At 35.6% G+C, this 26,195-nt stretch overlaps 1 protein-coding gene across 1 annotated transcript; it reads left to right on the top strand.

The window, feature by feature from the left end:
* The first annotated feature begins 1,159 nt into the window (after positions 1-1,159).
* LOC136026380 (dual specificity protein phosphatase 10-like) lies at positions 1,160-25,038 on the top strand. The gene is made up of 2 exons (XM_065702929.1): positions 1,160-1,525; positions 21,419-25,038. The coding sequence occupies exons 1-2, from the start codon at positions 1,315-1,317 to the stop codon at positions 21,940-21,942; spliced, it is 735 nt and encodes a 244-aa protein (XP_065559001.1). The 5' UTR covers positions 1,160-1,314; the 3' UTR covers positions 21,943-25,038.
* Positions 25,039-26,195: the final 1,157 nt, after the last annotated feature.

Genomic DNA, 26,195 nt, shown 5'->3' with positions numbered 1-26,195 from the left:
ATTCTCGGTATTTTTAGCCATTTTATTCAGCATAGTCGAAAAATCAAATCACTATGTCTTTGAGGACGACTTAATCCTCCACAGTCCCCGGGGAAGGACTGCAAGTTATGATTTTGGTCCATTCTTCACGTATAGTATTGTCTATTGGGAAGTATACAGACGTTTTCAGGGGGAATTTTTTCTGATGGTGAGGGGATGTGAGGAGTAGGGGGTTACGTGGGAGTATCTTTCCATGGAAGAATTCATCATGGGGTAAGAGAATACCCATGAAGGGGGCGCTGTATTGTCCAGCATTATTTAAAAAAAACAATGAGAAATTAAATAAAAACAAGTTTTTCAACGGAAAGTAAGGAGCAACATTAAAAATTATAAAGAACAGAAACTACTACGTATATAGGGGTGTTTGTCCCGTCCTCAATACCTCGCTCTTTACGCTAAAGTACTTAGTAATTTAGTACTAAATTTTAAAGTAATTAGTAATTTCAAAAGAGCTATTTATTCAAATTCTAATTATGCGACCTAATTATGTTGATTCAAGGGTCTATTGGACCAAAATTCGAATTTTAGTGCAAAGAGCGAGGTATTGACGAGGGCGTAAGCCCCCTCATTTATGTAATAAAAATATATGAATATAGAAGTTCGTTACGTAAGTTAGTTAGCAAGTTACGTGTATTTATTAATGATAAAAACGTTTGTAAATAAAATTAAAAGTTCCAGTGGCCTTTTTGAGTAAGCTAACCAAAAAAGGGCAACTGGGTCCCCTCCTCTACTCCTTTTTTCTCAAAATCGTCCGATCAAAACATTGAGAACGCCATTTAGCCAAAGAAAGTAAAATGCACTCGGAGATAATTAGCTTAGCCTGAGTGAGATAAACTCCTATGCAGGTATGTTATGCTTGAATATTTAGTAGATAGAGTTACTTAGGTTAGGTATTTAATATAATACGTTCTAGGTGGCCTATTTTCAATAATTCTCTGTTGTAGTTTCCATAATTTTGTCGCTAAATCATTATATTTTCATCGTATTTCGGTATATTTCATTATAATTAAAATAACTATTCTTGAGCATGGTATATATATAATCCGTAAGTACCCAGATTTATTTTGTCTTAGTAGTTAAAAACAAATAAATTGTAATATTCTTTTCAATTTATTCATAGGAGGTCTTCGTGAATTCCAAAAGCAGTACAAAAACTTATGTATCAACGTCGTGTCATCACCACCCGTCTGCTTAGTCCATTGTTCAGCTACTTGTAACTGCAAATCACCTTCCCCGACTCCAAGCCGGGAAGACCTAAATAATTTCCCTGCGACAATGATTCTCCCATATGTTTACCTTGGCAATGGCAGAGATGCTGCAGACATACAAAGTTTGTCTATGCTTGGAATTACACGCGTTATTAACGTTACGACAGACATTCCTGATCATCATAAAGTTACTGGCGTTAAGTACCTGACCTTGCCCGCCGCTGATTCTGGACATCAAAATTTGAGGCAATTCTTTGAGCAAGCCTTTGATTTTATCGGTAAGTTATGGCCGTTCTTTGTGTGCTTTTTGATCATTAGTGCACATGGGCTAAATTTTTGGGGAGAGGGGTGTCAGATAGTGCCGTTGCTGGCCTTTCTGGCGCCGGGGGTGAAATTCTTTATTAGTACCCCCTCTCTTCTGGAAATTTTCAGGTCAAATTTTAACAAATTTTTCAGGCCAACTTTTAAGGAAATTTTTATTTATAAACAAAATTTTCATTTATATAAATTTGATTTTTCTTATTTTATATGAGAAAAGGTATGGGAAAGATGAAGATTTCGGTGCTTACACTTACTGCCAACTGCGCCCTCTACTTTATTTTAATAAAAATAAATTTCAAAATTACAAAATGGTTATAAATGCTAGATTGTTTATTGAAGATTTTAGCCCCTAAAATTTCTGTGCCAGGGGCAATTAGCTCTGTCCCTCGCATAAACTGCCTCTGGTATCAGATGGGTTTTAAGTGGGAGGATGTGAATTATCTAAAAGGCACATTTTGAGTATCTCTATTTCCAAGTAATTAGCAATTTAATGGATCCATCTGTCGCCTCTAACAAGTTTTTTAAGTAGTTTGGAGCCATCTCTAAGCAAAGTGTGCCTCATCTATTAAAAAAGTGTTATTTTCTACTCATCTGTGCTCCTGAGCCTGAAAATGCACTTTTAAGAAATAAAGCTTTCTAAATGAATATTTAGTAAATTTGTTTGCCGTAGCCGCTTAAGGATGCCCTTTATTATTTTAGTAATTTCGGATGATTTCTAACTGTGGCTGGGCGTTTCTGTTAGGGAACAAGGTCAGTGGCGTAATTCGTTACAATCCTAGGGGAAGGCAAAGTTGAAACCAATTTTCCAAAATCAAGTGAAAATGACAATGAAAACTGAAAATGAGCCGTATAGTACCATAAAGGCTAAGATATACTAAATAAAACTGATCCGTTTCTCTGGATGCTTGAATATGCAGCATTATCTTAGTTTTGACAAACATTTTGGGGAAACGGAATTTCAGCGGTTGTGGGCACACTGGGGTCTAGACTGGGGGAGGCAAACTGGGGTTTGGGGGTAGTTGCCTCTCCTGCCCCACAGCAAATTACGCCCCTGAACAAGGTCAGTTAAAAATGGAAAACAAGGTGTTTCCTTTGCAGGTTTGTCAACTAGAAGAACTACCCCCCACCCCCAATTGAAATTGAGGTTATGCATATTACACCTTTAGAAATAATTGGTTACTTGTCCAAAGTTTCTTATGTGAACTCTTGTTTATTTAAACAAATACATTTAAAATTGATCAGACTCTTAGAATGTCATACATTCTTTGCCCATGTGTCAAAGACCTAAAAATATAATTGCTACGACAGAGTTTCAGAACAAATATTCTAGTGAATCACATTAATTCTGAAAGATATTCACCTCAGGTCAGTTCTTTTCTCCTGTTCTTGTATCTAATTATAAAATTCTCATTTTGACGTATAAATGTTGGAAAACATCTGGTAGTCCATTGCTCTGGGAAATCTTTCTTCTTCCTCCTTAATAAATTTACTGACGTCAATAAATAGAACATTAAAGATTATGATGACTTCTTTCTGTTAATTCTTTTCTTTTATTATTTGTAATAAGTTACAAAATACCATGTATTAAAGTGTGATCTAGAAAACACCGAATACAACACAGAGGAACTTCAAAAATAGAAATGTCTCCAATTTTCGAAAATCAAATTGTGACATTTAGTATGTAAATCCAACTTATTGGTGTTTCCAAAAGCTTAAACAATTTATTTAGAAACAAAAAGAAGTATGTGAAATTTCTCTGTCAAATTTTTTTCGTTTTTTTTATGCCTCTGCCATCTGAAAATCCTTTACTGGCTCCCGTGCTCCAACCTTAAAAAAAACTTATTATTCAAATTTTTCTTTCGTTTGCTAAGGACCCGTTGTTTCTGAAACATATTGTCTTTGGTGATGATGAGTTCTGGAATGTTGTACATTGCCCATTCATCTAACTTCTAGATAGATTTCTCTACTGCCTTTCTAGGCTTGTATATGGAGTGAGGGAGATGGTGTGAGATATTAATATTATATGACCTTACTACGATTTGTTATACTTTCCACATAATTCACTTAGCTCCCGTGTTTTTTTTTCAGATTATGCCCCCCTCTGAAAGTAGGGTTATTTTTTAAAGTAAATGTTTTAGTTGTTGACCCGTCTTCGGAAAAATGTTGGGTGTCAACGCTCCCATCATGAAATCTTATTAGTCACTGAAATGCAATTTTGGAAAGCCAGTTAATACTACGATTTGTTATACTTTCCACATAATTCACTTAGTTCCCGTGTTTTTTTTCAGATTATGCCCCCCTCTGAAAGTAGGGTTATTTTTTAAAGTAAATGTTTTAGTTGTTGACCCGTCTTCGGAAAAATGTTGGGTGTCAACGCTCCCATCATGAAATCTTATTAGTCACTGAAATGCAATTTTGGAAAGCCAGTTAATAACTTAGTATTCTAGTTAGTTAGTAGTTATGAGTCCATTAGTATTTTGTCAATTCTTTACTCGTGTATTAAAATCATGGGAACATGTGAACATGACTGCGACCCAAGGACATGCACAGAAGGGGGCCTGCCAAAAATTTCTAAGTTTGAATAATATCTTAAATATTTTTCATATAATTCGTACATACTCTTCTTTTTTTAAATTTTGACCCCTCCCGACCAGTTTGGCTCCCTGAAAAAAACTCCTTATTCCCTGAGTCCTTATCGACTTCTTTAATAAGAAGAAACGACCAAAAATAAGAAATATTAAAATAGAATAATAAGAATATAAAAATGGAAAAATAAAAAATATTTTAGTTAATACGTCAATTTGAGGCTGTATAATCTCAAAGACTGTACTGTCAAAACTTCTAATTTATTTAAACCTCGAGAAAGAATTTTCTTGAATATTTCTTAGAGGGGATTTTATACCATATTGCCCGAGTATGCCCTCATGCGTTTGACTAGTACTGGGTCATTTTGTTCCAAGGAAAGTTCTGTCTGTGTGAGTGCACTTCGGCCCATTAAGTTTTCAATTTTACCGTTAAATCATTTATTGAACTTCTTACATTGGCTTTCAATTTACTGAGCTTGAAAGCTTCCAATTACTTTTCAGTGGCCTCAATTGAAGATGGGTATTACCCTCCTTCCAGTATTTTGACCTTCTACTCTCAGTTTGTTGTTTTAAGCAATTATTCAATGAAAATACCAAGAAAACCATTTTTAATGAAAATACTGGAAAAGGTTATTTTTAAAATCTATTTTTTCGGAACTTTTCAAAAGTACCCTTTTCAGTACTTTCAATAAAAATGGATTTTTTTTATGCTTTCATTGAAAAATTGGTAAACACGAAAGTTTCCTCCTCAGGCAAAATAATCCTTAGTATAGATTTTAGATAACCAAGGAATTTTTACTGATTGCCCGTTTCGTTGGGATGGTTTTGAATTGCTCAAGGACTCGAAATTCGAGTTAGAGTAAAGTTTGAACTCCAGTTCCATCTCTAGCTTATACCCGAAGTTCGACTTCAGATGTCAGAACAAAAATGGGGTAGTTTCGCATATTCAAATCTTGCGGGCTGGGTGTCTGATTTTTGTAGTATTTTGACAGTTTGAAGCTTTCCTTTAAAAAAATAAACTAAATTTTTCCTTTGACGAATAATTTTAGTCTAATTTGTAATTTTGAATAATTTAAATATTGACCTTTTTTTGTGACAAAATAATTCTTTGTGTAGATTTTTAGATAACTAATAAAATTTTAGTTATTACCCCTTTCGTTGGCATGTTTTTTGTATCGATCAAAGACTCGAAATTCGAGTTAGAGTAAAGCTCGAACTCCAGTTCCATCTCTAGCTTTTACTCGAAGTTCGACTTCAGATGACAAAAAATGGGTTAGTTTCGCAATATTCAAATCTTGCGGGTCGGGTGTCAGATTTTTGCAGTATTCTGAATGTTTGAAGGTTTTCTTTTTTAAGAAAACTAACTCTTTCCTTTGACGAATAATTTTAATTTGAATAATTTTCACCTTGACCTTTTTTTGCGACAAAATAATCTTTTGTGTAAATTCTTAGATAACCAATGAAGTTTTAGTTATTGCCCTTTTCGTTGGCATGATTTTAAATTGATCAAAGACTCGAAATTCGAGTTAAAGCAAAGCTTGAACTCCAGTTCCATCTCTAGTTATTAGCCGAAATTCGACTTCAGATAACAAAAAAAAAAAAAAAAAAAAAAAAAAAAAAAAAAAAAAAAAAAAAAAAAAAAAAAAAAAAAAAAATGGGATAGCTTCGTGTATTCAAATTTCGCGGGTTGGGTGTCAGATTTTTGTAGTATTTTGATAGTTTGAAGGTTTTCGAACCATGAAGGTCCTAATGTAATTATTAGGTTGTTCCCAAGTAAGATCAAACAATTTAACAAATATATTAAAGTGTTTTCATGGACTCAGCAAGGATCGTATTTTGGAGGAAATCCATCTTATTTTGAGGTAAAGGGGATCCAATAGGCACAAATACAACCATTTTATATTTAAATACATTTTTTAGGCCTATAAAAATGTTGGTTGCCTCTTGCGTTAAAACAAGCAATGGGCGCTAGAGACACACTTAGCTAAAAGCGGAAAACCAATTTCCTGTTATATCAATGACTAATGCCAAACTTCCTATCACATATGTGTTTTTTAAATACTCATTGATAATAGGGATGTGATTCACTTTCTATTTCTGCTTAACAAATTATAATAAATCTGTTTCCAAGTACATATTTCAATCACTTTGAGGTACGTATTAGGAATTTTATTTGAAAATAGTGCCTTGAAGTCGTGTCTAAGGCAATGAAATTTAAAATTATTACGCTCTTTACTGACAGTAGTAAGTTATGTTAGGACTCGAGGGGCTGTGTACTTGGTATTTAGTGGGCAATGTATCAAGGGAGGAAAATATGTAGAACTAGAAGTAGGCCTGGCTAGAAAGTACCTTCAGAATTGCGGTCATTTCCACTATAAGGTACATTTGTTTAATCTCTTTTGGGAGAGGGGTTGGTGCAAGTTTTAACGGAAAACGTAGAAAACAAACAACAAGATTTGTTCTGATGAAAATTTATCCTAATCCTGTGTTTCACATGAAGTGTTGATACACGTCAGCAAAGTTGCCACATTGGCTTATTTCCCACCAGACTAGCTTATTTTGATGCTTGTTAGAAAAATGTTGCTTGGTTTATTTGGCTTGTGTTTTCAAAGGCCTTGGCTAATTTTTGGCTTGTTTTTCAAAGGCCCTGACTTATGTTTGTCTCACCTTCTGGCAACATTGCAGAGGAAGAAACTGCCTCTTAAAATTGAATGCTTAAACTAGTATTGTTGCTCTTAAATATCTCCTAGGCATGTATGAATAATCTGTTTCGGGGGAGGGTTAGGTGCAAATTTATCAAAAAGCTAGAAAAGGAAGAAAATTCGTATGAACTCAATAGGCCTAGTATAACAAGCCACTTTGTAAGTTATAGATACCGAACCTTTTATTCTCCTTTTAGTACAGATTGTTATGCTGCCAATCATTTTACCCCTTCGACAAACCACTGTTTGTGGATTTTTCCTCCCTGTCTAAAGTCTGGGGCAAAATTCGTCTCTGGATATCTTTCTCGCTTGTACCGTCGTGGGGTTTGTTTCCACAATGGAAGTATTCAACGATTTTTTTAACTAAATACATTGTTTTACTGCCTACACTGCCAAAAAGAATAAAATAAGAATAAGGGTTATGCTTGCTTAACACAAATTTACAAAGTGCTTAAACGGATAGTATTCTACGCCGTAGCTTATCAGGAGGGTTTTTAGGTTCAATCCTTCACTTGGCGTGAAATTTAAACCTTAAAAAAGAGAACTTTTTGCATGCTGAGCAATGGACTGCGTTGCGCAAGTACCGACCTCCTGATTCGATGCCTTCGCCTGGGAGTGCAATGTGTGGTCTGGGGCAAATCGTCCGACGCTTGCCGTGTTTTTCCCCAGATTTCTCTAGGTACCCATTTAGAGCTGGGAAATGAACCGATGGTTAAAAATGAACCGAACTAAAAATAATGTTTCTGTAGTTTCCCTTACCGAATGAAAATCATGTGTATGATCCTTTTCTGCGTTTTCTAAATATTTTCTCCTCGTTGACGAAAAACTTACTGCCGGTGCAAAGTTTACATGGAATTATCCTTCTGATCATATACATATATCCCTAGTTTTCATCAGTAGCTGCAACCTTGTAAAGAAACAACCACAGGCCATTGAATACGAAATGTTCAACTGTCTATTGACAAATATCTTCCATCAACGCTATTTTGAAAAGCGTTGTTTTCAATCAGATTTAATGGATCAGTCATTTTTGCTGTGAGAAGAAATTTCTAAGAATTTCGAAAAACAGCCGGAAATGTGAAAACCTCTTGAAAATGAAGTCAAATGGAAATAAGAACTACACTTTTGAAATTGCCATGGTTGGAGGTTTGACTCCAACCATGGAGCTAGGGAGATTTAACTCTTAACAACTACAGCTACACAATGGTAACTCCATCAACTACACTTTCAAACCCTTTATTAGAGCTTTGAAACCCTCCCCTGGGAACAACAAGCGAAATCATATTTTTGGATGGTGAGACTGATGTATCTTTTATTTTCTCGTTTTTCTAGGTTTGGTCGTATTAAGTCAATTGTTTTAGAATATTGAAATAGGGCATATTTGAACGGAAATAAAAACATATGGTGTCCTTTTCAAGTAACGAAATATTTCTAGCGAAGAGGGCTAAGGATCGCCATGTTGTATTTAACCCAATATGCTATTGCGTCCTGGAAAGCTATTACCTTTGGTATTTTGTGGGTAATCAAAATTATGTGGTTGGTTCTGATCGCATAAATATGAAACTATCAATTTAAGAAGTCTATCAAAATCGACAATTTATCAAATCGTAGGTTTCGTAAACTACCTTCATGTCTTAGCTTAGGTAAATTTATCAGGAGACACAAACAAACTAATAAACACCAATCAACAAAGCAATTTATTCTGAGTTTTTGCCTGTTAATACCATAGCCAAGTATATTTGCATGTGTCAACCAGTGTGTTTTCAGTCTTGATTTTTTTCAAAAATACCTTTAGTGGAAAACCCAATGCGTAATTTTTTCTTGGAAACGACTGGATATGAAGTTAGATTTTAACACTATTCTTGTATCTCGAAGTCACCTATGCTTGAAGTTAATTGTGTTGCGGAGCAACACTACTGCTTTTGTAGTTTTTTTTTTTTTTTTTCACCGTGATCAGCGACCTGTAGCTCCGAAGTGGTAAGAGTTAAAAATCTGAGATTTTTCAGAGGGAAGGGAAACGTGAAACAGAGTAAAAAAGTTCCAGAGAAGTTCCTAAAATTTCTAACAGTTTTCCATAAAAAAAAATAAAACCGTTTTTTTCTTAGAAACTCTGCGTTCGATGTTTGGCGTCAAGTTAAGACGACCCTAGCTTCGGAAATAAACTTGTTAGAAATACAGTTATGCTGAACTCATGTAGAACTTTCATTTGTCTCTTCGAGAACCGGAGCGCAAAATTCCGTAGCTCTTACAGACTTCCCGGAAATAATTCCGGAAAAGTCCATCTCGTTCCGATTTTTTTTTTGAATTTTCTCAAATTTTCTATTTTGATGTTTCTTATATTTTTATCGAGTAGTGCTATGAAAAGTATGCAAGAAGAAGTGAAGTGTTCTATATACCAAGTTGCTTCGTTCTCTAAGAAATAATTTCCGAAGTTTCGACGTTCTAGAGGTAACTTCTGTTCTGGACCAGCTAGAATTTTTTTTCCAAGGCGGTTTGACAGGTCTCGATCTCCTAACAACTGGAGCTTACAATAGTTTCTCCGAAATAAAATTCCTTCTTTGGGTTTTTCTATTTGGAAGTTTTGTCATGCCCTCGGGGCAATTTAAATTTTTGGTGAATTTGGTTTGTTTTATATTTTCCTAGCTTAGACCATCAAAAGTTAAGCAGAAAACTATAAGACGTTATTTCCGTATCTCTTTCAGATTTCCCGGAAATAATTCCCGAAATGTGCGTCTCGAAACATAATACTTCGAATTGGCGTCACTGTTGCTCCGCAACTGTGTCCCGTAGGGCACAGTTGCACGTGTTGCTCCGCAACTGTGCCCTAAGGAACAGGGCACAGTTGCTGCAACACTTCCCGTTGCACAGGCAACGGAGGTCTAGTTACCCTTTTGTCTTGAATTTGACAAAAGTTAGCTGAACCAGTCTTCCTCAATTTGATACATGTATCCAACAATAGTCATAAAAGAATTGGTAATATCCATACGTGGGCAATGTGGGGATGGGGTAAAGTAAAGTCTACTCCGCTATCAAAATTGAAAAAAAAAATCTGAAAACACGAGTTTTTCACATTGTTGAATACCCACAAATAATTCTCTTATGTCCCTACATCCCCAAGCCTATGACATGTGTTTTTAAGGTAGTAGGGCAATTGAATTAGCACTTGCGTTCAGATGCGTCGTACTTCCTTAAAAAAAAAAAAAAAAATGAGGGGGTGTCATCCAATGGGGTGAACCTGTAATATCGTCACTAAAAATTTCCCTTAAATTGCAAAGTAGCCAGTTGAAACATTTATTTCGTCACATAATAATGTTCACTGATAATTACGATTCAAAATTGTATTAAAAGAGAATAAGAAAAAGCTGAAGTTTTTGTTTAGATATTTCTATACAGAACTGAATATCCAGTAGAAAGTTTTGTCACATTTGGCATATTACCAGAAAAAAGCTAGTAGAGTAGTGTATATTTTAGAAAAAACAATTGACTATCCAGTTCAGAAGATGAAGCATCTTTATCTTAATAAGATGACGTTTTAAGAGCTCTTAAATCGTAAAAAGCATTCTAAATATCTCAATGCAGCTTCAGCATAATTTTTCATGAATAATGCCCCTCCTCCTTTTTTTAATTGTGATATAAATGTTACGCAATCTTAAGCAATACAGTCTTTCCTAGTTCAGAGCTGAAATTATTCACCATAGGAAAATTCAAGATAAAAAGATGTGTTAAGTTTACTGCATCACAAGCACTAGACCTATAATAAAAAAATGTGCTGAGTCTGAAAATAGAGAACGGGTGAGGATATGGAGTTAATACTTGAGAAGTACCTGTGCTATCAAACACCTTTGTTCCTTAGTTTTATAGATTATGAGCACGTGTTAGATTCCGTTGATAGAAGAGCTTTAGCAAAGGTTTTATCCTTGTATGGTATACCTGATAAATACATTAAAGTGATTAGTGCTATGTAGGAAAATAACATTGCTGCGGTTAAGGTAGGAAATGAGGTCAGCAACTAGTTTCGTATTAAATCAGGAGTTAAGCAGGGTTGTGTTTTATCGCCCTTTATATGGATCATGTTGATGGATTTTGCCTTAAAAAGGCCAGGAAAGGCAATGAAAGACCACGGAATCAAATGGGGAGGAAGAACTCTTCTGGACTCCTGGATGATTTAAGCATCCTAGATGAAAGTGGGAGCAAAATGAATGAAATTTTAGAGGTTTTGCGAATTCAGGGTGCTAGAATAGGTTTGCAAATAAATGTTAAGAAAACTAAATCACTAAGGCTAGCAATAAGTGAAGATGAAAACGTGACGTTGGACAACGAAATGATTGATCTGGTGGACAGTTTCACTTACCGTGGTAGTATAATTAGTAAAGACTCTGGGAGCCATGAAGATATTAAAAGTAGAATAACCAAGGCTCAGTTTTCACAGTTAAAAAAAGTTTGGAAGAATAGGAAGATAAGTGTGCAAACCAAGATTAGAATGCTGGAAAGTACAGTGATGACAGTTGTCAAGTATGACTGAACCGCGGGTGCTCCAGAAAGCAATTGAAGATTTGCTAGATGTTTTCCAGAGAAATTGCCTACGGATTGTTTTGGGTACCCGGCTAACTGACCGTATTTCAAACAGTAGGCTGTATGAAAAGCTTGATTCAGTCCCGCTTTCTAAGGCTATAGCGAGAGAAAGCTTGAGATGGCTAGGTCACGTTCTTCGGATGATGGGTTGCCGAAAATTGTCCTTTTTGGCTAACTGTCTAGGGCTAAACGGAAAGAAGGTCGTCTGCGATTGGGGCGGGAGGATGTCTTAAAGAACTTCCTGGAAAATTGTAAAGAGGGAGGCTTTGAATAGATTGGGATGGAGGAGGAGTGTGCGTAGCTGTGTTCGTCTCAGGTGGTTTGGTGCAGCGGTGAGTTGTTGGTAGCAGCAGTAATAGTGACGTAACGGTATTAACATCTACTATTCAGGAATCGTATGTACAAATCAATTAACATCCATGTTATTTTTAATCATTTCAATATTGGTGACAAAAACAACTTCAGTTTCAGTTTCGTAACCAGATCAGTTAACGGTCTCGAATTTGTTTTTAAAAAGCATTTGACCTGAATTGAAGACGTGTTTCATTTGTGTACGTGTGTTTGTCATAGTTTTACTTCAGAGGACATAAGAACACCATTTTCGAATTTATCCCGTGTATATCTCAACATGAAGTTCAGGCGTAATGCACTCTTGTTTCAACCCATGTGACCCCAAATTCACTCAACTGTGACAAAGTCAAAACCGGAAAGCACATGGGAAATATATATAGATGGGTAATATATTTGCAGATTAGGGAGGGGGTTTGGGGGTAAAGTATAGTAGGGCTGTAGTCAAATATGTTAACCATAATTGTTCTGCTTGTTATTAAGTAACAATTGCTTTCTTAGCATGTTTCCATCTTAATAGCCCGATCTTAGATTTATACCGCAGTTTATTATGCTTGCACAGTTCCAATAATGTAGAGCCTAATAAGATTGCTTCAGTGGCAACCCAAAATTATGCCTTGAGGCACCATCAGCCCGTATTTTCCTTCGAGAGGAGCCAAAATTGAAGAAGAATGTCTTTCCTTTATATACCATTTTGGTTATGGGCTTCCGTTTTTGACGTATTTTTCGCGTAAAGTTTGGGACACAGAGGAATAAACAACCCCTTAAAAATTTATTATTTAAACTAGAATTGTTGCACGAATGTCCGAATTTATAGTCCTCAAAAGAAAGTCGGATATTGGCATTTTTGGAAAAAATGAACTCACTTTAAAAGCTCCAGTTTTTGTTTAATCTTGTTTTTCCTTTCAGTCGCACTAACTTCTCTACTTTTCATAACCCGAAACTGTGTTTATATACCACCTATACTTTCAGACAAACAAATTTAAAAACTTGATGGCTCTGATCAAGGTTGCCAATGATTTTAACTAAATTCGACCATTCTTCAGACTAAATTTATACCGCAAACGGATAATATGAATCGTAGCAAGAAGTAAATTTTCAATAAACTTAAATTTGAACAAACATCCGAGTAAGAAAGGAGCAAGTTAAACCAAAATGTACAAAATGTTTTACCGCGTTGCCAACACTGGTTCTGATTTCGGGGATTTGTCAACCAACTACCCAATTACGACACATGACTAGCGATTTTGAAAAGTTAAGTTTTAAAATGAATAAACTAAATTTACGCTGTACTCGGATTCAAGGTTTTTTTTTTTGTTTTTTTTGTTTTGTTTTTTACCAGAATTAGCAACAGATGCTAATTTGATCTTACATCGGAGAGTATTTCAAGTTTGTAAATCTGCTTTGACACACTTTGGATAGGATAAACCCCCGCTGACATTCAGAATAAGTAAATAGTAAGCCCCATACAGGCTGTCGAAACACCCAAAAAGCGAATCCATACAAATACGGCACCAACCCAATACAAATACGTTGGGTTCCTATTCTTCCGTGAAAAATGTAATCACCTTAGAACAATACCCGGAAGTGCACCCGGAAACAGGCCGGAATCGCGGAAACTCATTGAATGTTTTGAAAAGATTTCTAACGGTTTCTGTATTAAGAAAGCAATGGCATCCGGTCGTTTTGAATTAGTAAATATATCAGGGCGGAAGAGATGAATAGGAAGGTGATGATCTCCAGACTCTTAAAAGAAGAAAATAAATAAAGTGCTCTTAGAAAAAGAAAGGGTGTTATAGACGTCTTAAACCTCTATCATTAGTGGCGGCATGGTTCAATGTGTTTAGTGCCTATAGCAGCCGGATGGTGGCACCCAGGGGGATTCATATCTACGGAAGACTAGATTCAGATTCTATTTATTCCGATACTAACCACCAAATGTAGGCAGGGATACTCTTTAAGTATCACTCCTAATCCTTAAGACTCCTAATCCAAGGACATGAATACAAACCATAGTGGGGGTTAGCCAGGTGGCGGGAAAGTAACATCTACCCAGAAAACACCTTATCTAAATATATATGAAACGTTTTAAAAGTTTCTCAAAATTAGAATAAAAATGATTTATGTTTACACCCTCTTTATTGTGCACCCCTCCTATTTCAAGATCCAGGCTATACTTATTGGACTGAGGAGGAGGTCGTTTCAGTATCATTTCACGTGTTGAGGTTAATACCATACCTGTCCTTTTGAGTGTAATTAAATAAAAAACACAAGTTTTTTTAAATGAAAGTAAGGAGCGACATTAAAACTTAAAACGAACAGAAATTACTCCGTATATGAAAGGGGCTTTTCCTCCTCAACGTCCCGCTCTCTACGCTAAAGTTTGACTCTTTCTCTTAACTCTACTTTTTAAAACAGTAAAAAAAAACTTTAGCGTAAAGAGCAGGACGTTGAGGAGGGAAAAGCCCCTTTCATATACGGAATAATTTCTATTCGTTTTAAGTTTTAATGTCGCTCCTTACTTTCATTTAGAATTTTTTTTTTTTTTTATTTAATTTCTGGACGTTTTTTAATTAATGCATGTTTTGATCTTGGCCCTCCGCACATAAATAATTAAAACGAAACTTGCATATTAATGTTTTTTTTTTGGCTAAATGGCTTTCTCATAGTTTTAATCGGAAGATTTTGAGAAAAAAGGAGAGAGGGGGGAAGCCCAATTGCCTTCCAATTTTTTGATTACTTAAAAAGGCATCTAGAACTTTTAATTTTTTTACAGAAATTTCATTAGTAAAAAATATACGTAATTTACGAATTAAGTTACGTAACGAACTTCTATATTCGTATGTTTTTATTGTGTATATGAGGGAGTTCACCCCTCGTCGATACCTCGCTCTTTACACTAAAGCTTAAATTCTGTCCCAATTTCTTAAGAATGACCCTTGAATCACAAAGGCCGTAGAATAAATAGTTGAAATTACTAAAAATACTTTAGCGTAAAGAGCGAGATATTACGAGGAGGTAAACCCCTCATATGCGCAATAATTTCTGCTCGTTTTAAGTTTTAATACTGCTCCTCACTTTCAGTAGAAAAAAACTTTTCATATTTATTTTTTCATTGTTTTTTTAAAAAATGCTAAAAAATCCTGCGCCCCCTTCATTGAAAGTTTCTTCCCCAATGAGAAGTTTTTCCATGGAAAGATCTTCCAACGCAATCCCCCCCACCTCAACTTTCCCTCCCAAACCAAAAAAAAAAATACCCCTGAAAACGTCCGTATACTTCCAGTAACCATTACTATATTTAAACACAGGTCAAAGTTTGTAACTTGCAACCCCTCCCACGGGGACTGCGGGGGAGTAAGTCGTCCCCAAAGACATAGTTATTAGGTTTTTCGATTATGACGAATAAAATGGCTATCTTGCGGAAAAAATGAGCGTGGGATGTGGCCTACGTGCCCTCCAATTTGTTTCGTCACTTAAAAAGGGCACTAGAACTTTTAATTTCCGTTAGAATAAGCCCTCTCGCGACATTCTAGGACCACTGGGTCGATACGATCACCCCTGGAAAAAAAAAAACAAATAAACACGCATCTGTGATTTGTCTTCTGGCAAAAAATGCGAAATTCCACATTTTTGTAGATAGGAGCTTAAAACTTGAAACTTAAAAAAAAAAACAAATAAACACGCATCCATGATTTGTCTTCTGGCAAAAAATGCGAAATTCCACATTTTTGTAGATAGGAGCTTGAAACTTCTACAATAAGGTTCTCTGATACGCTGAATCTGATGGTTTGATTTTCGTTAAGATTGTATGACTTTTAGAAGGTGTTTTCCCCTATTTTCTAAAAAATTAGGCAAATTTTCTCAGGCTCGTAACTTTTGATAGGTAAGACTAATCTTGATGAAAGTTATATATTTAAAATCAGCATTAAAATGCGATTTTTTTATGTAACTATTGGTATCAAAATTCCATTTTTTAGAGTTTCGGTTACTATTGAGCCGGGTCGCTCCTTACTACAGTTCGTTACCACGAACTATTTGAAAATTTAGTGCAATATGAATTCGGAGATCGTCTACTGAATACCAGTAAATTTTGCTTTGTCGAACAGACTGATTGGTCTTTCGAATCCTCTCAACCCCTTTACCCCAATGGAACCCTTCAAATAAATAGCATGAATCATAGAACCCTGCGGGATATATACTATAGTAATAATAATTGTTATAAGCTTGTTGCTTGAGACAGGTTCTCTTTTATTTTTTTTTTTTTTTTCAATGTATATGTTTTGTATTGTTTTATGGACCTATGTAAATTGTATTCATCTTCCTGTACTAAAAGAGTCGGACTAGGCTTATTAGAAGTTTCAGAAACTCATATCCCATGGGTAGGAAGTATGAAATTGGGTTATATAGAATTTGTTTACTCAGGCAGAAAGGATGGGGTACATAGACAGGTAGTAGGGCTCATGATGAATAAGGAAGCTGCTAAGTCTTGTTTAGGCTGGGAAGGTATTAATGATAAAATACTAATTGCACATTTTATGATTGAAAAGTTCAGGGTATCAGATATAGTAGTATATGCACCTGTTGAACCGACTGACGGAAATACTACTGACTCAACTGAATTTTACTTACAGTTACAGGAGCAAATAGACAGGGTCCCAGGTAGAATTATGGCATTTTTTAGGATATTTTAATGCCCATGTCAGTAGAAATAGGGCTGGATGGTATCCTAGCCTTGGTAAATTTGATATTGGACAAGAAAACAGTAATGGCTACAGACTTTTGCAATTTTCTAGGTATAACAATCTACTTATAACCAATACGGTGTTTGGTCATAAAATGGCCCCTTAAAGTTGACATGGTATTCACGTGATGGTAAGACAGCAAACTTTATCGATTATGTTGTAGCAAACCATGGCAGTATCAATACAAGATACTAGGGTATATAGGAGTGCTGTTTTGATATTAAAGTAAAGACCACCATCTAGTATTGTCTAGGGTTAATTGAAAGCCGAAATTTCGGAAGGGTAACTACCTCCCGAGAAGTTATGATGCTCGTAGACTCCAGGATGAAAATTTGAGAGAAACTTTCCAGGAACAGTTGAATATTAAACTTTGGAGTTTAGAATTTGACAATGTGGAAGATGGTTGGAATAATTTTAGAAAAACAATTTGTGAAGTTGCTGATGGTGTCTTAGGAAAGAAAGTTCAGACTGCAGCTAGAAATATTAGTGAAAAAGCTTTATGTTTAGCAGAGAGAAGGGGCTTGTATAAGAATTATCTTAATGATGGGTTCTACGAAAACAAAAGGAATGTAAAGAAAGTGGAGAAAGCATTACAATATGAACTAAGGAGGTGTGAAGTTGAGGCCGAGGATAAAATTGCCGAGGATCTGGAAGATGCAGCTAAACGACATAATAGTAAAATTTTGTACTGGCATACTAATAAATTGAGAGGGAGCAGTCAATCCAGACCTGTCCCAGTTGACGATAGGAACGGGGCCACGATTAGTGATAAGGAAAGACTTAAAGAGAGGTGGGCAAAACATTTTGAGAATGTACTAAACCGAGATACACTTGGTGGAAAAGATAGAGAGGAAAATGAAAAAGCTTGATACCATGGATGTGAAGAAAGATTTGTTTTGTAGTGAAAGTACTAAAAGGATAAAAAATAATAAGGCTCCAGGTGCTTATAGTTTGGCAAATGAGTTTCATGAATATGGTTGCTCTGAGGTTAGAAATAAGTTACTGCAGATTATGAATATGATTTCTTACAAAGAGGAAGTACCTAACGATTTTAGGAAAACCTTAATTAAACCGCTCTTTACGGAAGGTGATAAGAGTGAGTGTTTTGATTATCGAGGCATTAGTCTGGTCTCTGTAGATAGCAAATTACATAGTAATATGATACTTTTTAAACTGAGAGATGGTGTATACAAGGTTTTGAGAGAAGAACAGTGCGGTTTTAGAAAAGGTAGAGGATGTGTCGACCAAATTTTCACTCTTAGGTTAATAATTGAAAAGTGTCTTAGTTGTCAAACACCTTATGTCCTCAATTTTATTGATTATAAGCAAGCGGTCGTTTGTGACAAATACATCAAAGGGATTAGTGTTATGTACGAGAATAACAGTGTTGCGGATAAGGCAGGAAGTGAGGTTAGCTGCTGGTTTTGTATTAAATCAATAGTTAAGCAGGATTTTGTTCTATCTCCCTTTATATGAATCATTTTGATGGACTTGTTATGGACTGTTATTTGATGGATTTTGATGTTAAGAAGACTAAGTCACTCGGGCTAGGAATAAGTGAAGATGGAAAGGTGACTTTGCGTAACGAAAAGATCCATCAGATGGGCAGCTTCAATTATCTTGGTAGTATTATTAGTAAAGACGTGGGAGCAGTGAAGATGCTAAAAGTGGAATAGCCAAGACTGACGGGTGTTATATCTAAGTTTAAAAAAAGTTCGGTAGAATAGGAAGACAAGTCTGTCAACAATAATTAGAATATTGGAAGGTACAATGATGACAGTGGTCAAATATGTCTCTGAAGCATGGGTGCTCCGAAAAGTGGATGAGGATTTACTAGATGTTTTCCGGAGAAATTTCCTACGGATTGTTCTGGGTAACCGACTGACTGATCGTATTTCATAGAGTAGGCTTTACGAAAAATGTGGTTCAATCCTGCTTTCTATGACTATAGTGACAGATAGGTTGAGATGGCTTAGGGACGTCATGCAGATGAAGGATAGCCAATTGCCGAAGATTATCCTTTTCGGCCAACCGTTTAGGGCTAAATGGAAAGCAGGTCGTCCTCGTTTGGCGTGGAAAGATGTCATATAGAAAGACTTAGAGGAAATGGGAACTTCGGCGGAGGGTGTAAAGACAGAGGCTTTGAATAGATCGGGATGGAAAGGGAAAGTGCGTAGCTGTGTTGGCCTCAGGCCGCTTGGTGCTGCGGTGAGTTGTTAGTAGTAGTAGTAGTAATGCGCTGGAACCCTTCCAAACTAACCAGTAGCCATACTAATAGATACAAAGGGATATTTTATCTTTGATGATTTGATCTTCGAAGATTTCATCTTTGGCCAGAACAGAAGAAGTTAAAAAAAAGATTAAAAACATTCTGACTTTGAATTATGTCTACCGATGTAGATCTTGGCGGAAATATGTGCATTTTTCTCTTTTTTTAATGACTGTGATTTAGCCCGTTTATATTTGTTGTCCTAACTCTCTCGTTTTGCCCTCAGAAAGCCATAGCCCAAGTTGGAAATTATAAGGAAAATTGGCACAAATCTAAGTCAGTGTCTTTTTTTTTTGTCTTTGTTGGGACTTCATCGATATCTCATTCAACCAGCATTTCATTCAATTTTTTTTCTTCGTAATTCACTTGTATTCATCGTAGCTTTATTTAATCTTGCAAAATTCTAGTATTCCTCTGTTAAATGTTAGGGTTCTGAGAAACCCCGACGGAAATCCTTGGTCGGGATAATAAAAGAAACTCGTATAAAGTAGAACCGTCCTGGCCGAGTGGGTTGGTGCGCTGGATTCGGGATCCCTTGTCTGAGAGGACGCGGGTTCGAATCCCAGTGTACCCAATTCTTCAGTTTGGGACGGGGGTCAGTGGCGTGACTCTGTAAGCTTAGCCAGAGTCGACCCAGCTTCAAATGGGTACCTGGAGAAATCTGGGGAAGGTAAACAGGAAGGGTGTGCGAAAGCACAGGATGGCTGGCCCCCAACCCCCATTGTACTTCCTGGCTGAAGGGCCAAGAAACGGAGATCAGCACCGCCGGTACGGACTGTAAAGCCCAATGCCGTGTCCTTTACCTTTTACCTTTATAAAGTAGAACCGATTATATAGGGAGGAATTGCAAATATTACAAACCGCGTTAGCAATTTAAGAGTTAATTGAATATTTTTAAGCGGCCTCATTCATGATCAAACAATGATACGAGTGTAAGAAAATTGAGATGGTGTCTCTGGCTTTAACAAATAATATGGAGTAGAAGCAGGCTTTTGTAATTCGCAATATAGCAAAGAAGCTTATTAATGCTTATATTTCAAATATTGTGCACAGTTGCATTGAAGTCAGGAATTAAAGTTATGTTCATGTTAGAGTATGTTATGTTTTATTAGGATAAAAAAGGTCAAATTTTGGGAAATAGATTTGATCCTTTTTTTGTTATTGTAATGAATGACAAGGCTGGACAATAAAACAGCACAGACTTAGAACAGTTTCCATTTTCTTTTCACCAGAATTTTACTTTGTCATTATAATAAACTTAATTTATGCGCAAGGTCTGATCATTTTGTTAAACATCTAGATAGTATATCAAATACATTCCAATCCAAAAGATTTTTGCATAAAACCCTGAAGATTTGTATATAAAGCTTGCCCTCATCCAAGGCTGTATCCATGAGGGAGGTATCGGGTTCGACCTCCTTCGCTTGTGCCCTGAAAGTTTTGTCCGTTTCGTAGAAAAGTAACAAATATGTATATGAACAAGGTTTTCATGCCTTTTTAACCCCCTCCCCCGGACGAAAGCCATGGCTCCTTGCCTGGGGTCTATATGTATGATGCTTGTTAATCCCTCAATCCATTGACTGTTTTTTACTACAAGTCTTCTTTGAAATTCGCCCACGGTCTCCAGAATTAAAGGAATCTCATTTCTCGAATACGCCTACACGAAGGAAAAATATAATGATTTCTGGGAGACTTTGAGACCCTTGTGGGACCTTTCAGAATTTTCGACGCCTACAGGGGAAAAATGTTTTCCGCAGCTGAGGATCAAGCCGTACAGTTAAACCAAATTAAGAAACTAATTCTATTGTAACGTTGAAGCTATAAAGAATGGTACCATTTCATCCTGTAATCAGTGTAAAAAATAAGGGAGCCGACTGGTGTCAATTGAAGGGGTGCATGTCCCCCCCCCAGATTTTGGAAAATTAATTTTTGTGGATATTTTCATTAAAAAATTCGTTTTTTGTAACTTCCATTGAAAAAAGGAAAAAACTGCAAATTAACCCTTCCTTCCAAGGTTCTGACAAATTTATTTTGACTTTAAATTCTGGTGAATTGATGCCAATGAAGAAGTCATTTGTTATGAAATTTTTAGGGAATTCTAGAATTCTACTCGAAAAACAACAATATTTCTGAAGTTAATTTCTGAAGTAAGATGGACACCACGACGACTGGTTGCCCACCATCTGCTACCTAGGGGACATCTCAGAGTGTCACTTCTTCCGCCCGCGTGGTACACTTAATATGACTTTTTACTTTTTTCTTATTTTTTCTTCAAACACTTTTTAAAATACCATTTACGAAGGCTTTATACTTGCTATATAATTGAATATTTGTTGAATTTGGTTTGATTCTGACGAACCGTGATGTGCTTGTTCGAATGGATCAATTCTCAATAAAATTAGTTCAAGAAAGCTATAATTATTGTTCTAAAATACAAACCTCATTCTACTCATGATACTGGTTGACGAAGCATGTTAGTTTTGTATAGCCTACTATAGGGTTTGGTTAAAAACAAACTTCATTTCTTACCAATAACATTCAGTTTTTAGGTTATACAACCTTAAGATATTTAAACATTCCAGATACAACGCTGAATATTCGTTCCATAACATGCATTTATTTTTTATTCTAGATGCCGCACGTCAAGAAAATCAGGGAGTATTAATTCACTGTCACGCTGGTATTTCGAGGTCACCAACTATTTCCATTGCTTACCTCATCTTCAAATGCGGAATGACTTTGGTTGATGCATATACATTTGTGAAAACCAGACGAAAGATCATATCACCTAATTTTAATTTCATGGGTCAGCTACTTGAATTTGAGCAAGAACTTAATGGGAAAATGCGCAATGTTGAGGAAATCAAACTCCCGTTAGAACTTAGGACGAGTGAGGTAGAGCCTCTTAAAGAGCGACGGTTAAATGCGCCATCTGGTAGTGTGACTCCATTTTTACTTCCATCCAACTCAAATCCGCCATTCAATATCTCTTCGCCTGGCGTTCCTACACCCTATCCCTTCGCACCGTCACATTCATCATCAAATCCTTTCACATTTAAGAATGAGAATTCGGCTAAAACAGTGGAAGCATGCAGGAAAAGTGGCCTTATTCGATTCGAACCTTTGACTCCTACTTCAACGCACTGTGGCTTCTAAATTTGTACGTACCGTACAAAATATGTGTTAATAAGTATTGCATAATATTATGTATCTCCAATTGTTTTTGCAAGAGACCGCTTTGTATTTTCATAAGAATCATTTATCTAATTTCTTTGTCATCACTTTATAATTTTCATCGCAATAATAGATGTGAATGTTTTACTTTTGTATGATTAAAGACATGTATCCGACTTTAAAAGCCAAGAAAAAACCTCTATTTATTTTACAGTCAAACACTTTTTGAATAACTCGCTTGTGAAGGAGCACATTCTTGTAAGCTTTTGAGTTCTTTTTAGTTCCTATAATTGTGCCCATGTTATGTGCGAACTCTCCGAATTTTCTGGTTTTGGGGTTTCCTCCGTATATTTGTTTATATAATTTCGTATAATTCATCTTGTATAGGTTTTATGATGGACTTGCCCCACCCCCTCCACGTGATGATCTCCTGTGTATCGTAATGATGGCTCTGGCTAATTTTTTATTAATTTTATCAAAATATGATTAAATTATTCGTAATCTTAAATTGATGACAGTAAAGATCAAGTTTTGCATGACAGTTTTTCTGCATTTCAAAGATTTTCTAGCTTTTAAATTTCATTTTGCAATTTTTATAAGACTTTTAACCGTAGTAAAATAATAATGTGCTGATTTTTTAAATGTTGCTTAACTATTTATCTTCCCCCCAAATATATTGAATTTTGTATCCCATACTTGAGTAAATGAACATCTTTAAATAAAAATATCATTTACAGAAATGGGGGGGGGGGGGCTCGGGACGTTGACCCCCAAAGATCTAAATTTTTTGAATTTATGGGCATTTCTTATTCAAATTATCATATTAGCTTTGCTTTTCTATCATTCCCTCTCGAAAAAGTTTGATTGTGCCCCCCCCCACCGTGAAAAATTTTTTGCATTTGTGCAAGATTGTCTATATTCTCAGATAGATTTTTTTTTTTTTACAAGTTAGCCGAGAATTCTCAATTTCTCAATTTCATTACATCTTGGTGGTAATAATTCAAAAGTCGTAAAATAATACACAAGAATAGCCTTTCAAAAAGTGCATATCAAAATGCGCGCCAACGTGTGGCTCAAGGTGTAGCATGTGCATTGAAGTGTACCACGCACGGTGGAATAAGCAGTGCTCTGCGAGGCAGACCAGAGTGGTGGAGAATTGGTGACCGTCTGGTACCAACACATTTGCTTAGCAGCCAAAGAAAAGTTATTTGGTTATTCTGCTGTTTTAGCAACAAATTGTTTCACAATGCCTTTTCCAACTTCACAGATAGTTAGAAAACAGGATATAAGGCATTACGGGAAAAAAAAGGAACAAAAGCATCCGCCGAATAAATAAGATCCTTAAGAATAGAGTTATTCAATAGAATACTACTGAGTTTAAGAACATAAATGTAAAATTTCCATTTGGTGAAAATTGTCACATAACACGTTTTGAATACCATAAGACGACATGTCTTCAGATGAATATCTGTGAATGGTTACATCAAACGTGCATTGAAGCTCTATGAAAACTTGTTAAATAATAAAGAATGGATTTCATAATTATGTTTATATTTAAGTTACTGTAACATCCCTTACAGATAGATCAATTCCTTGTTTCAGATAGATTAATTCCTCAATTCTTCTTATCAATAATAATATTTTACTTGTGAAAACTTTGTCAGATTAGTAATTTGTTTGACATAATCTTGTCAAAGAAAGATATGACTAGTGAATTATCGAAAGCATTTAGTAATTTAAATACGATATGACGTGTTTAAGAACAGTTTAAGAAGTTTTGGGTGAAGTTCACGTGGGTCTGATTGGGTAGGGATCTATTTTTGGAGAGTCGAATGGATGCCAAATCTTAACGACTCAAAAATACCTAAAATCTGCCAAAAACAGAAGAAAAACTACTTGAACTAGTTTAAAAACTTTCCCTTTCAAGTTTACCTCCTCCTTACTTCACAGAAAAATCCATGGCTTTTGCCCTCAGCCCCTGATTCCATTGATTCCATCCCAAACGAAAGAAAAAGCTCCTGTGGATGTAATACACCACTAAACTAAAAGTAATTTTTTGTTAAAATAAAAAAAGTGCAATTAATGACTCATGTACATTTTCAAATGAAACACCCTTTCAATCTTGCATTTACTATCTTTCCAGCGCATGAATTCACATTTTCATTTTCTTTCTTTGAAGTTTCAGGTTAATTTCGTCACCTTAAAGCAATTCGTAATTTTGGCTCATTGTGCAGTAGAGGGAGACGCATATGTGTTTCTATTTTTTCTGGAGTCATCTTTTGTGCTTAGAACTTGATTAGGAGGCCATACATATTTAGCGACGAGAATACTTTGGAAAGCTTTTCTTGCGTGCTACTTTCTTGTTTTTTTTAACTCTTACGTATTTTTCTATTATTTTTACAAATATAATATAAAATTGGTAAAAGAATGCGCCCATTTCTAGCAACTGTATTCAATTCATAAAAATGAAAGGCCAAGTCAGGCTGCTTCGGTACTTAGATAAATTATTGAGTAAGAACGAGTTCTGCTCAAATTGACTGAAACAGATTATTGAGTCTATTAAAGGAGTTTTTCTTATGATTTTCATTGATCTCGATATCTTCACTTCTTACGCACCTCTGCCATACACGATCATGTATGCCCCTCTGCGACTTGATGGGCTTATTCCAGAAGACAACCATAAAGGACAAGTTTAAGGGAACTTGAGAGAAAGTTGAATCACATATAAGATTTTGAAGGTCCCTGTGTACCTCCAAAATCGATTTTAGAGTTACCCAAGAGCTGCTTTCGGTACCCATATGTACGGGCCGACAAAGTGTATATTCACTCTTTTGCAGTTGAAGCTGAAGTGTATTTTTCTTTTGCAGTTGATGGTATAAGAACACATAATATTGATCATAGTCTTTTGATTTCTCATTTTCTCTAGTCGATGTTCAGATTTTTTAGACTTTTGTTCATTTGGCTGTTTTTGTGTTTTTATCATACGATAGCTTGTGTTAGTTGACCTACATATAGTTGGATTTTCGGTATTTATGTATTGTAGTTTAGGACATTAAATAAAATGTATGTTTACCAGTATTTTATTTTCTGAACTACCACTTTAGAAAAGTTTTTTACGAAGCAGGTTGCCACAGCTAAAGGGAGGTTGTTTTTAAAAGAAGAAACATTCACTGAATATGTTCCAAAAAAAGGAAGTAATGCCCAGAATGAGTAAACATAGTTTTTATACAGTGCTGCACCCTCCTCTATGCACATTTAACAATATAAATCTAAAATCTGAAAAATCGAAATATAATAACGATGTATGCGCCAAAGAATTATTCTTTACATGCTCATTCTGAATCTGCAAGATTTGTAAAGTTTAGTGTTACCCAGCAAAAATTATTAGTACACGAAAATATACATAAATTTTGAAAAAGGGGAGCGATCTTTATTAGGACTAATTTCAAAAAAACTTTTCACAAGACAAGTTTTTCTTTGAAAAGTTAAAAGCTCCGTTAAGCCAAGAATGAGCAAAAATAAAGTCAAATATTCTTCCAAGCGCGAAACTACCCCAAATCACTATCAATAAATAAATTAAACTCAAAATGAACAGAAATCAAACAGTTCGTGGTAACGAACTGTAAGTAGGGAGCGACCCCGGCTCAATAGTAACCAAAACTCTATAAAACGAAAATTTGATACTAATAGATATACGAAAAGAATTGGTGTATTATGCAGGATTTTAAATATATAAGTTTCATTAAGTTTAGTTTTGCTGATAAAAGGTTACGCCTTTTATGCGCATTTTATATACGCATTTTAAAAATTTGCTGATTTTTGGAAAAAAGGGAGAAACATCCACTAAAAGTATTAGAATCTTAATGAAAATCACACCATCATATTCAATATATTAGAAAACCCTTATGTAGTGATTTCAAGCTCCTATCTGCAGAACTGTAATTTTTTATTTTTTGCCAAAAGAAACATCACGGATGCGTGTTTATTTTATTTTATTTTTTTCGTTGTTGTTTTTTCCAGGTGTGATCGTACCGACCCAGTTGTCCTAGAATATCGTGAGAGGGCTTATTTGAACGGATATAAAAACAGTTGCCTTTTTTAATTGACCAAAAAGATTTGAGGGCAACCTGGAACCCTCCCCTGCCCCTTTTTTCCCAAAGTCGTCCGATAAAATTTCGAGATAGCCATTTTACTCAACATAATTGAAAGGCCCAAGAGCTATGCCTTTGGATATA

The sequence above is a fragment of the Artemia franciscana genome, chromosome 4 (genome assembly GCF_032884065.1).
Source record: "Artemia franciscana chromosome 4, ASM3288406v1, whole genome shotgun sequence".
Classification (NCBI taxonomy): Eukaryota; Metazoa; Arthropoda; class Branchiopoda; order Anostraca; family Artemiidae; genus Artemia; species Artemia franciscana.
This window is presented reverse-complemented; position numbering and strand designations above follow the sequence as displayed.

Bases quoted from the DNA above. Each gene is read 5' to 3' on its own strand.
- LOC136026380 (XM_065702929.1), top strand. From the start codon at position 1,315: ATGATTCTCCCATATGTTTACCTTGGCAATGGCAGAGATGCTGCAGAC. The intron at 1,526-21,418 runs GTAAGTTATGGC...TTTTTATTCTAG, and splicing joins GCAAGCCTTTGATTTTATCG to ATGCCGCACGTCAAGAAAAT.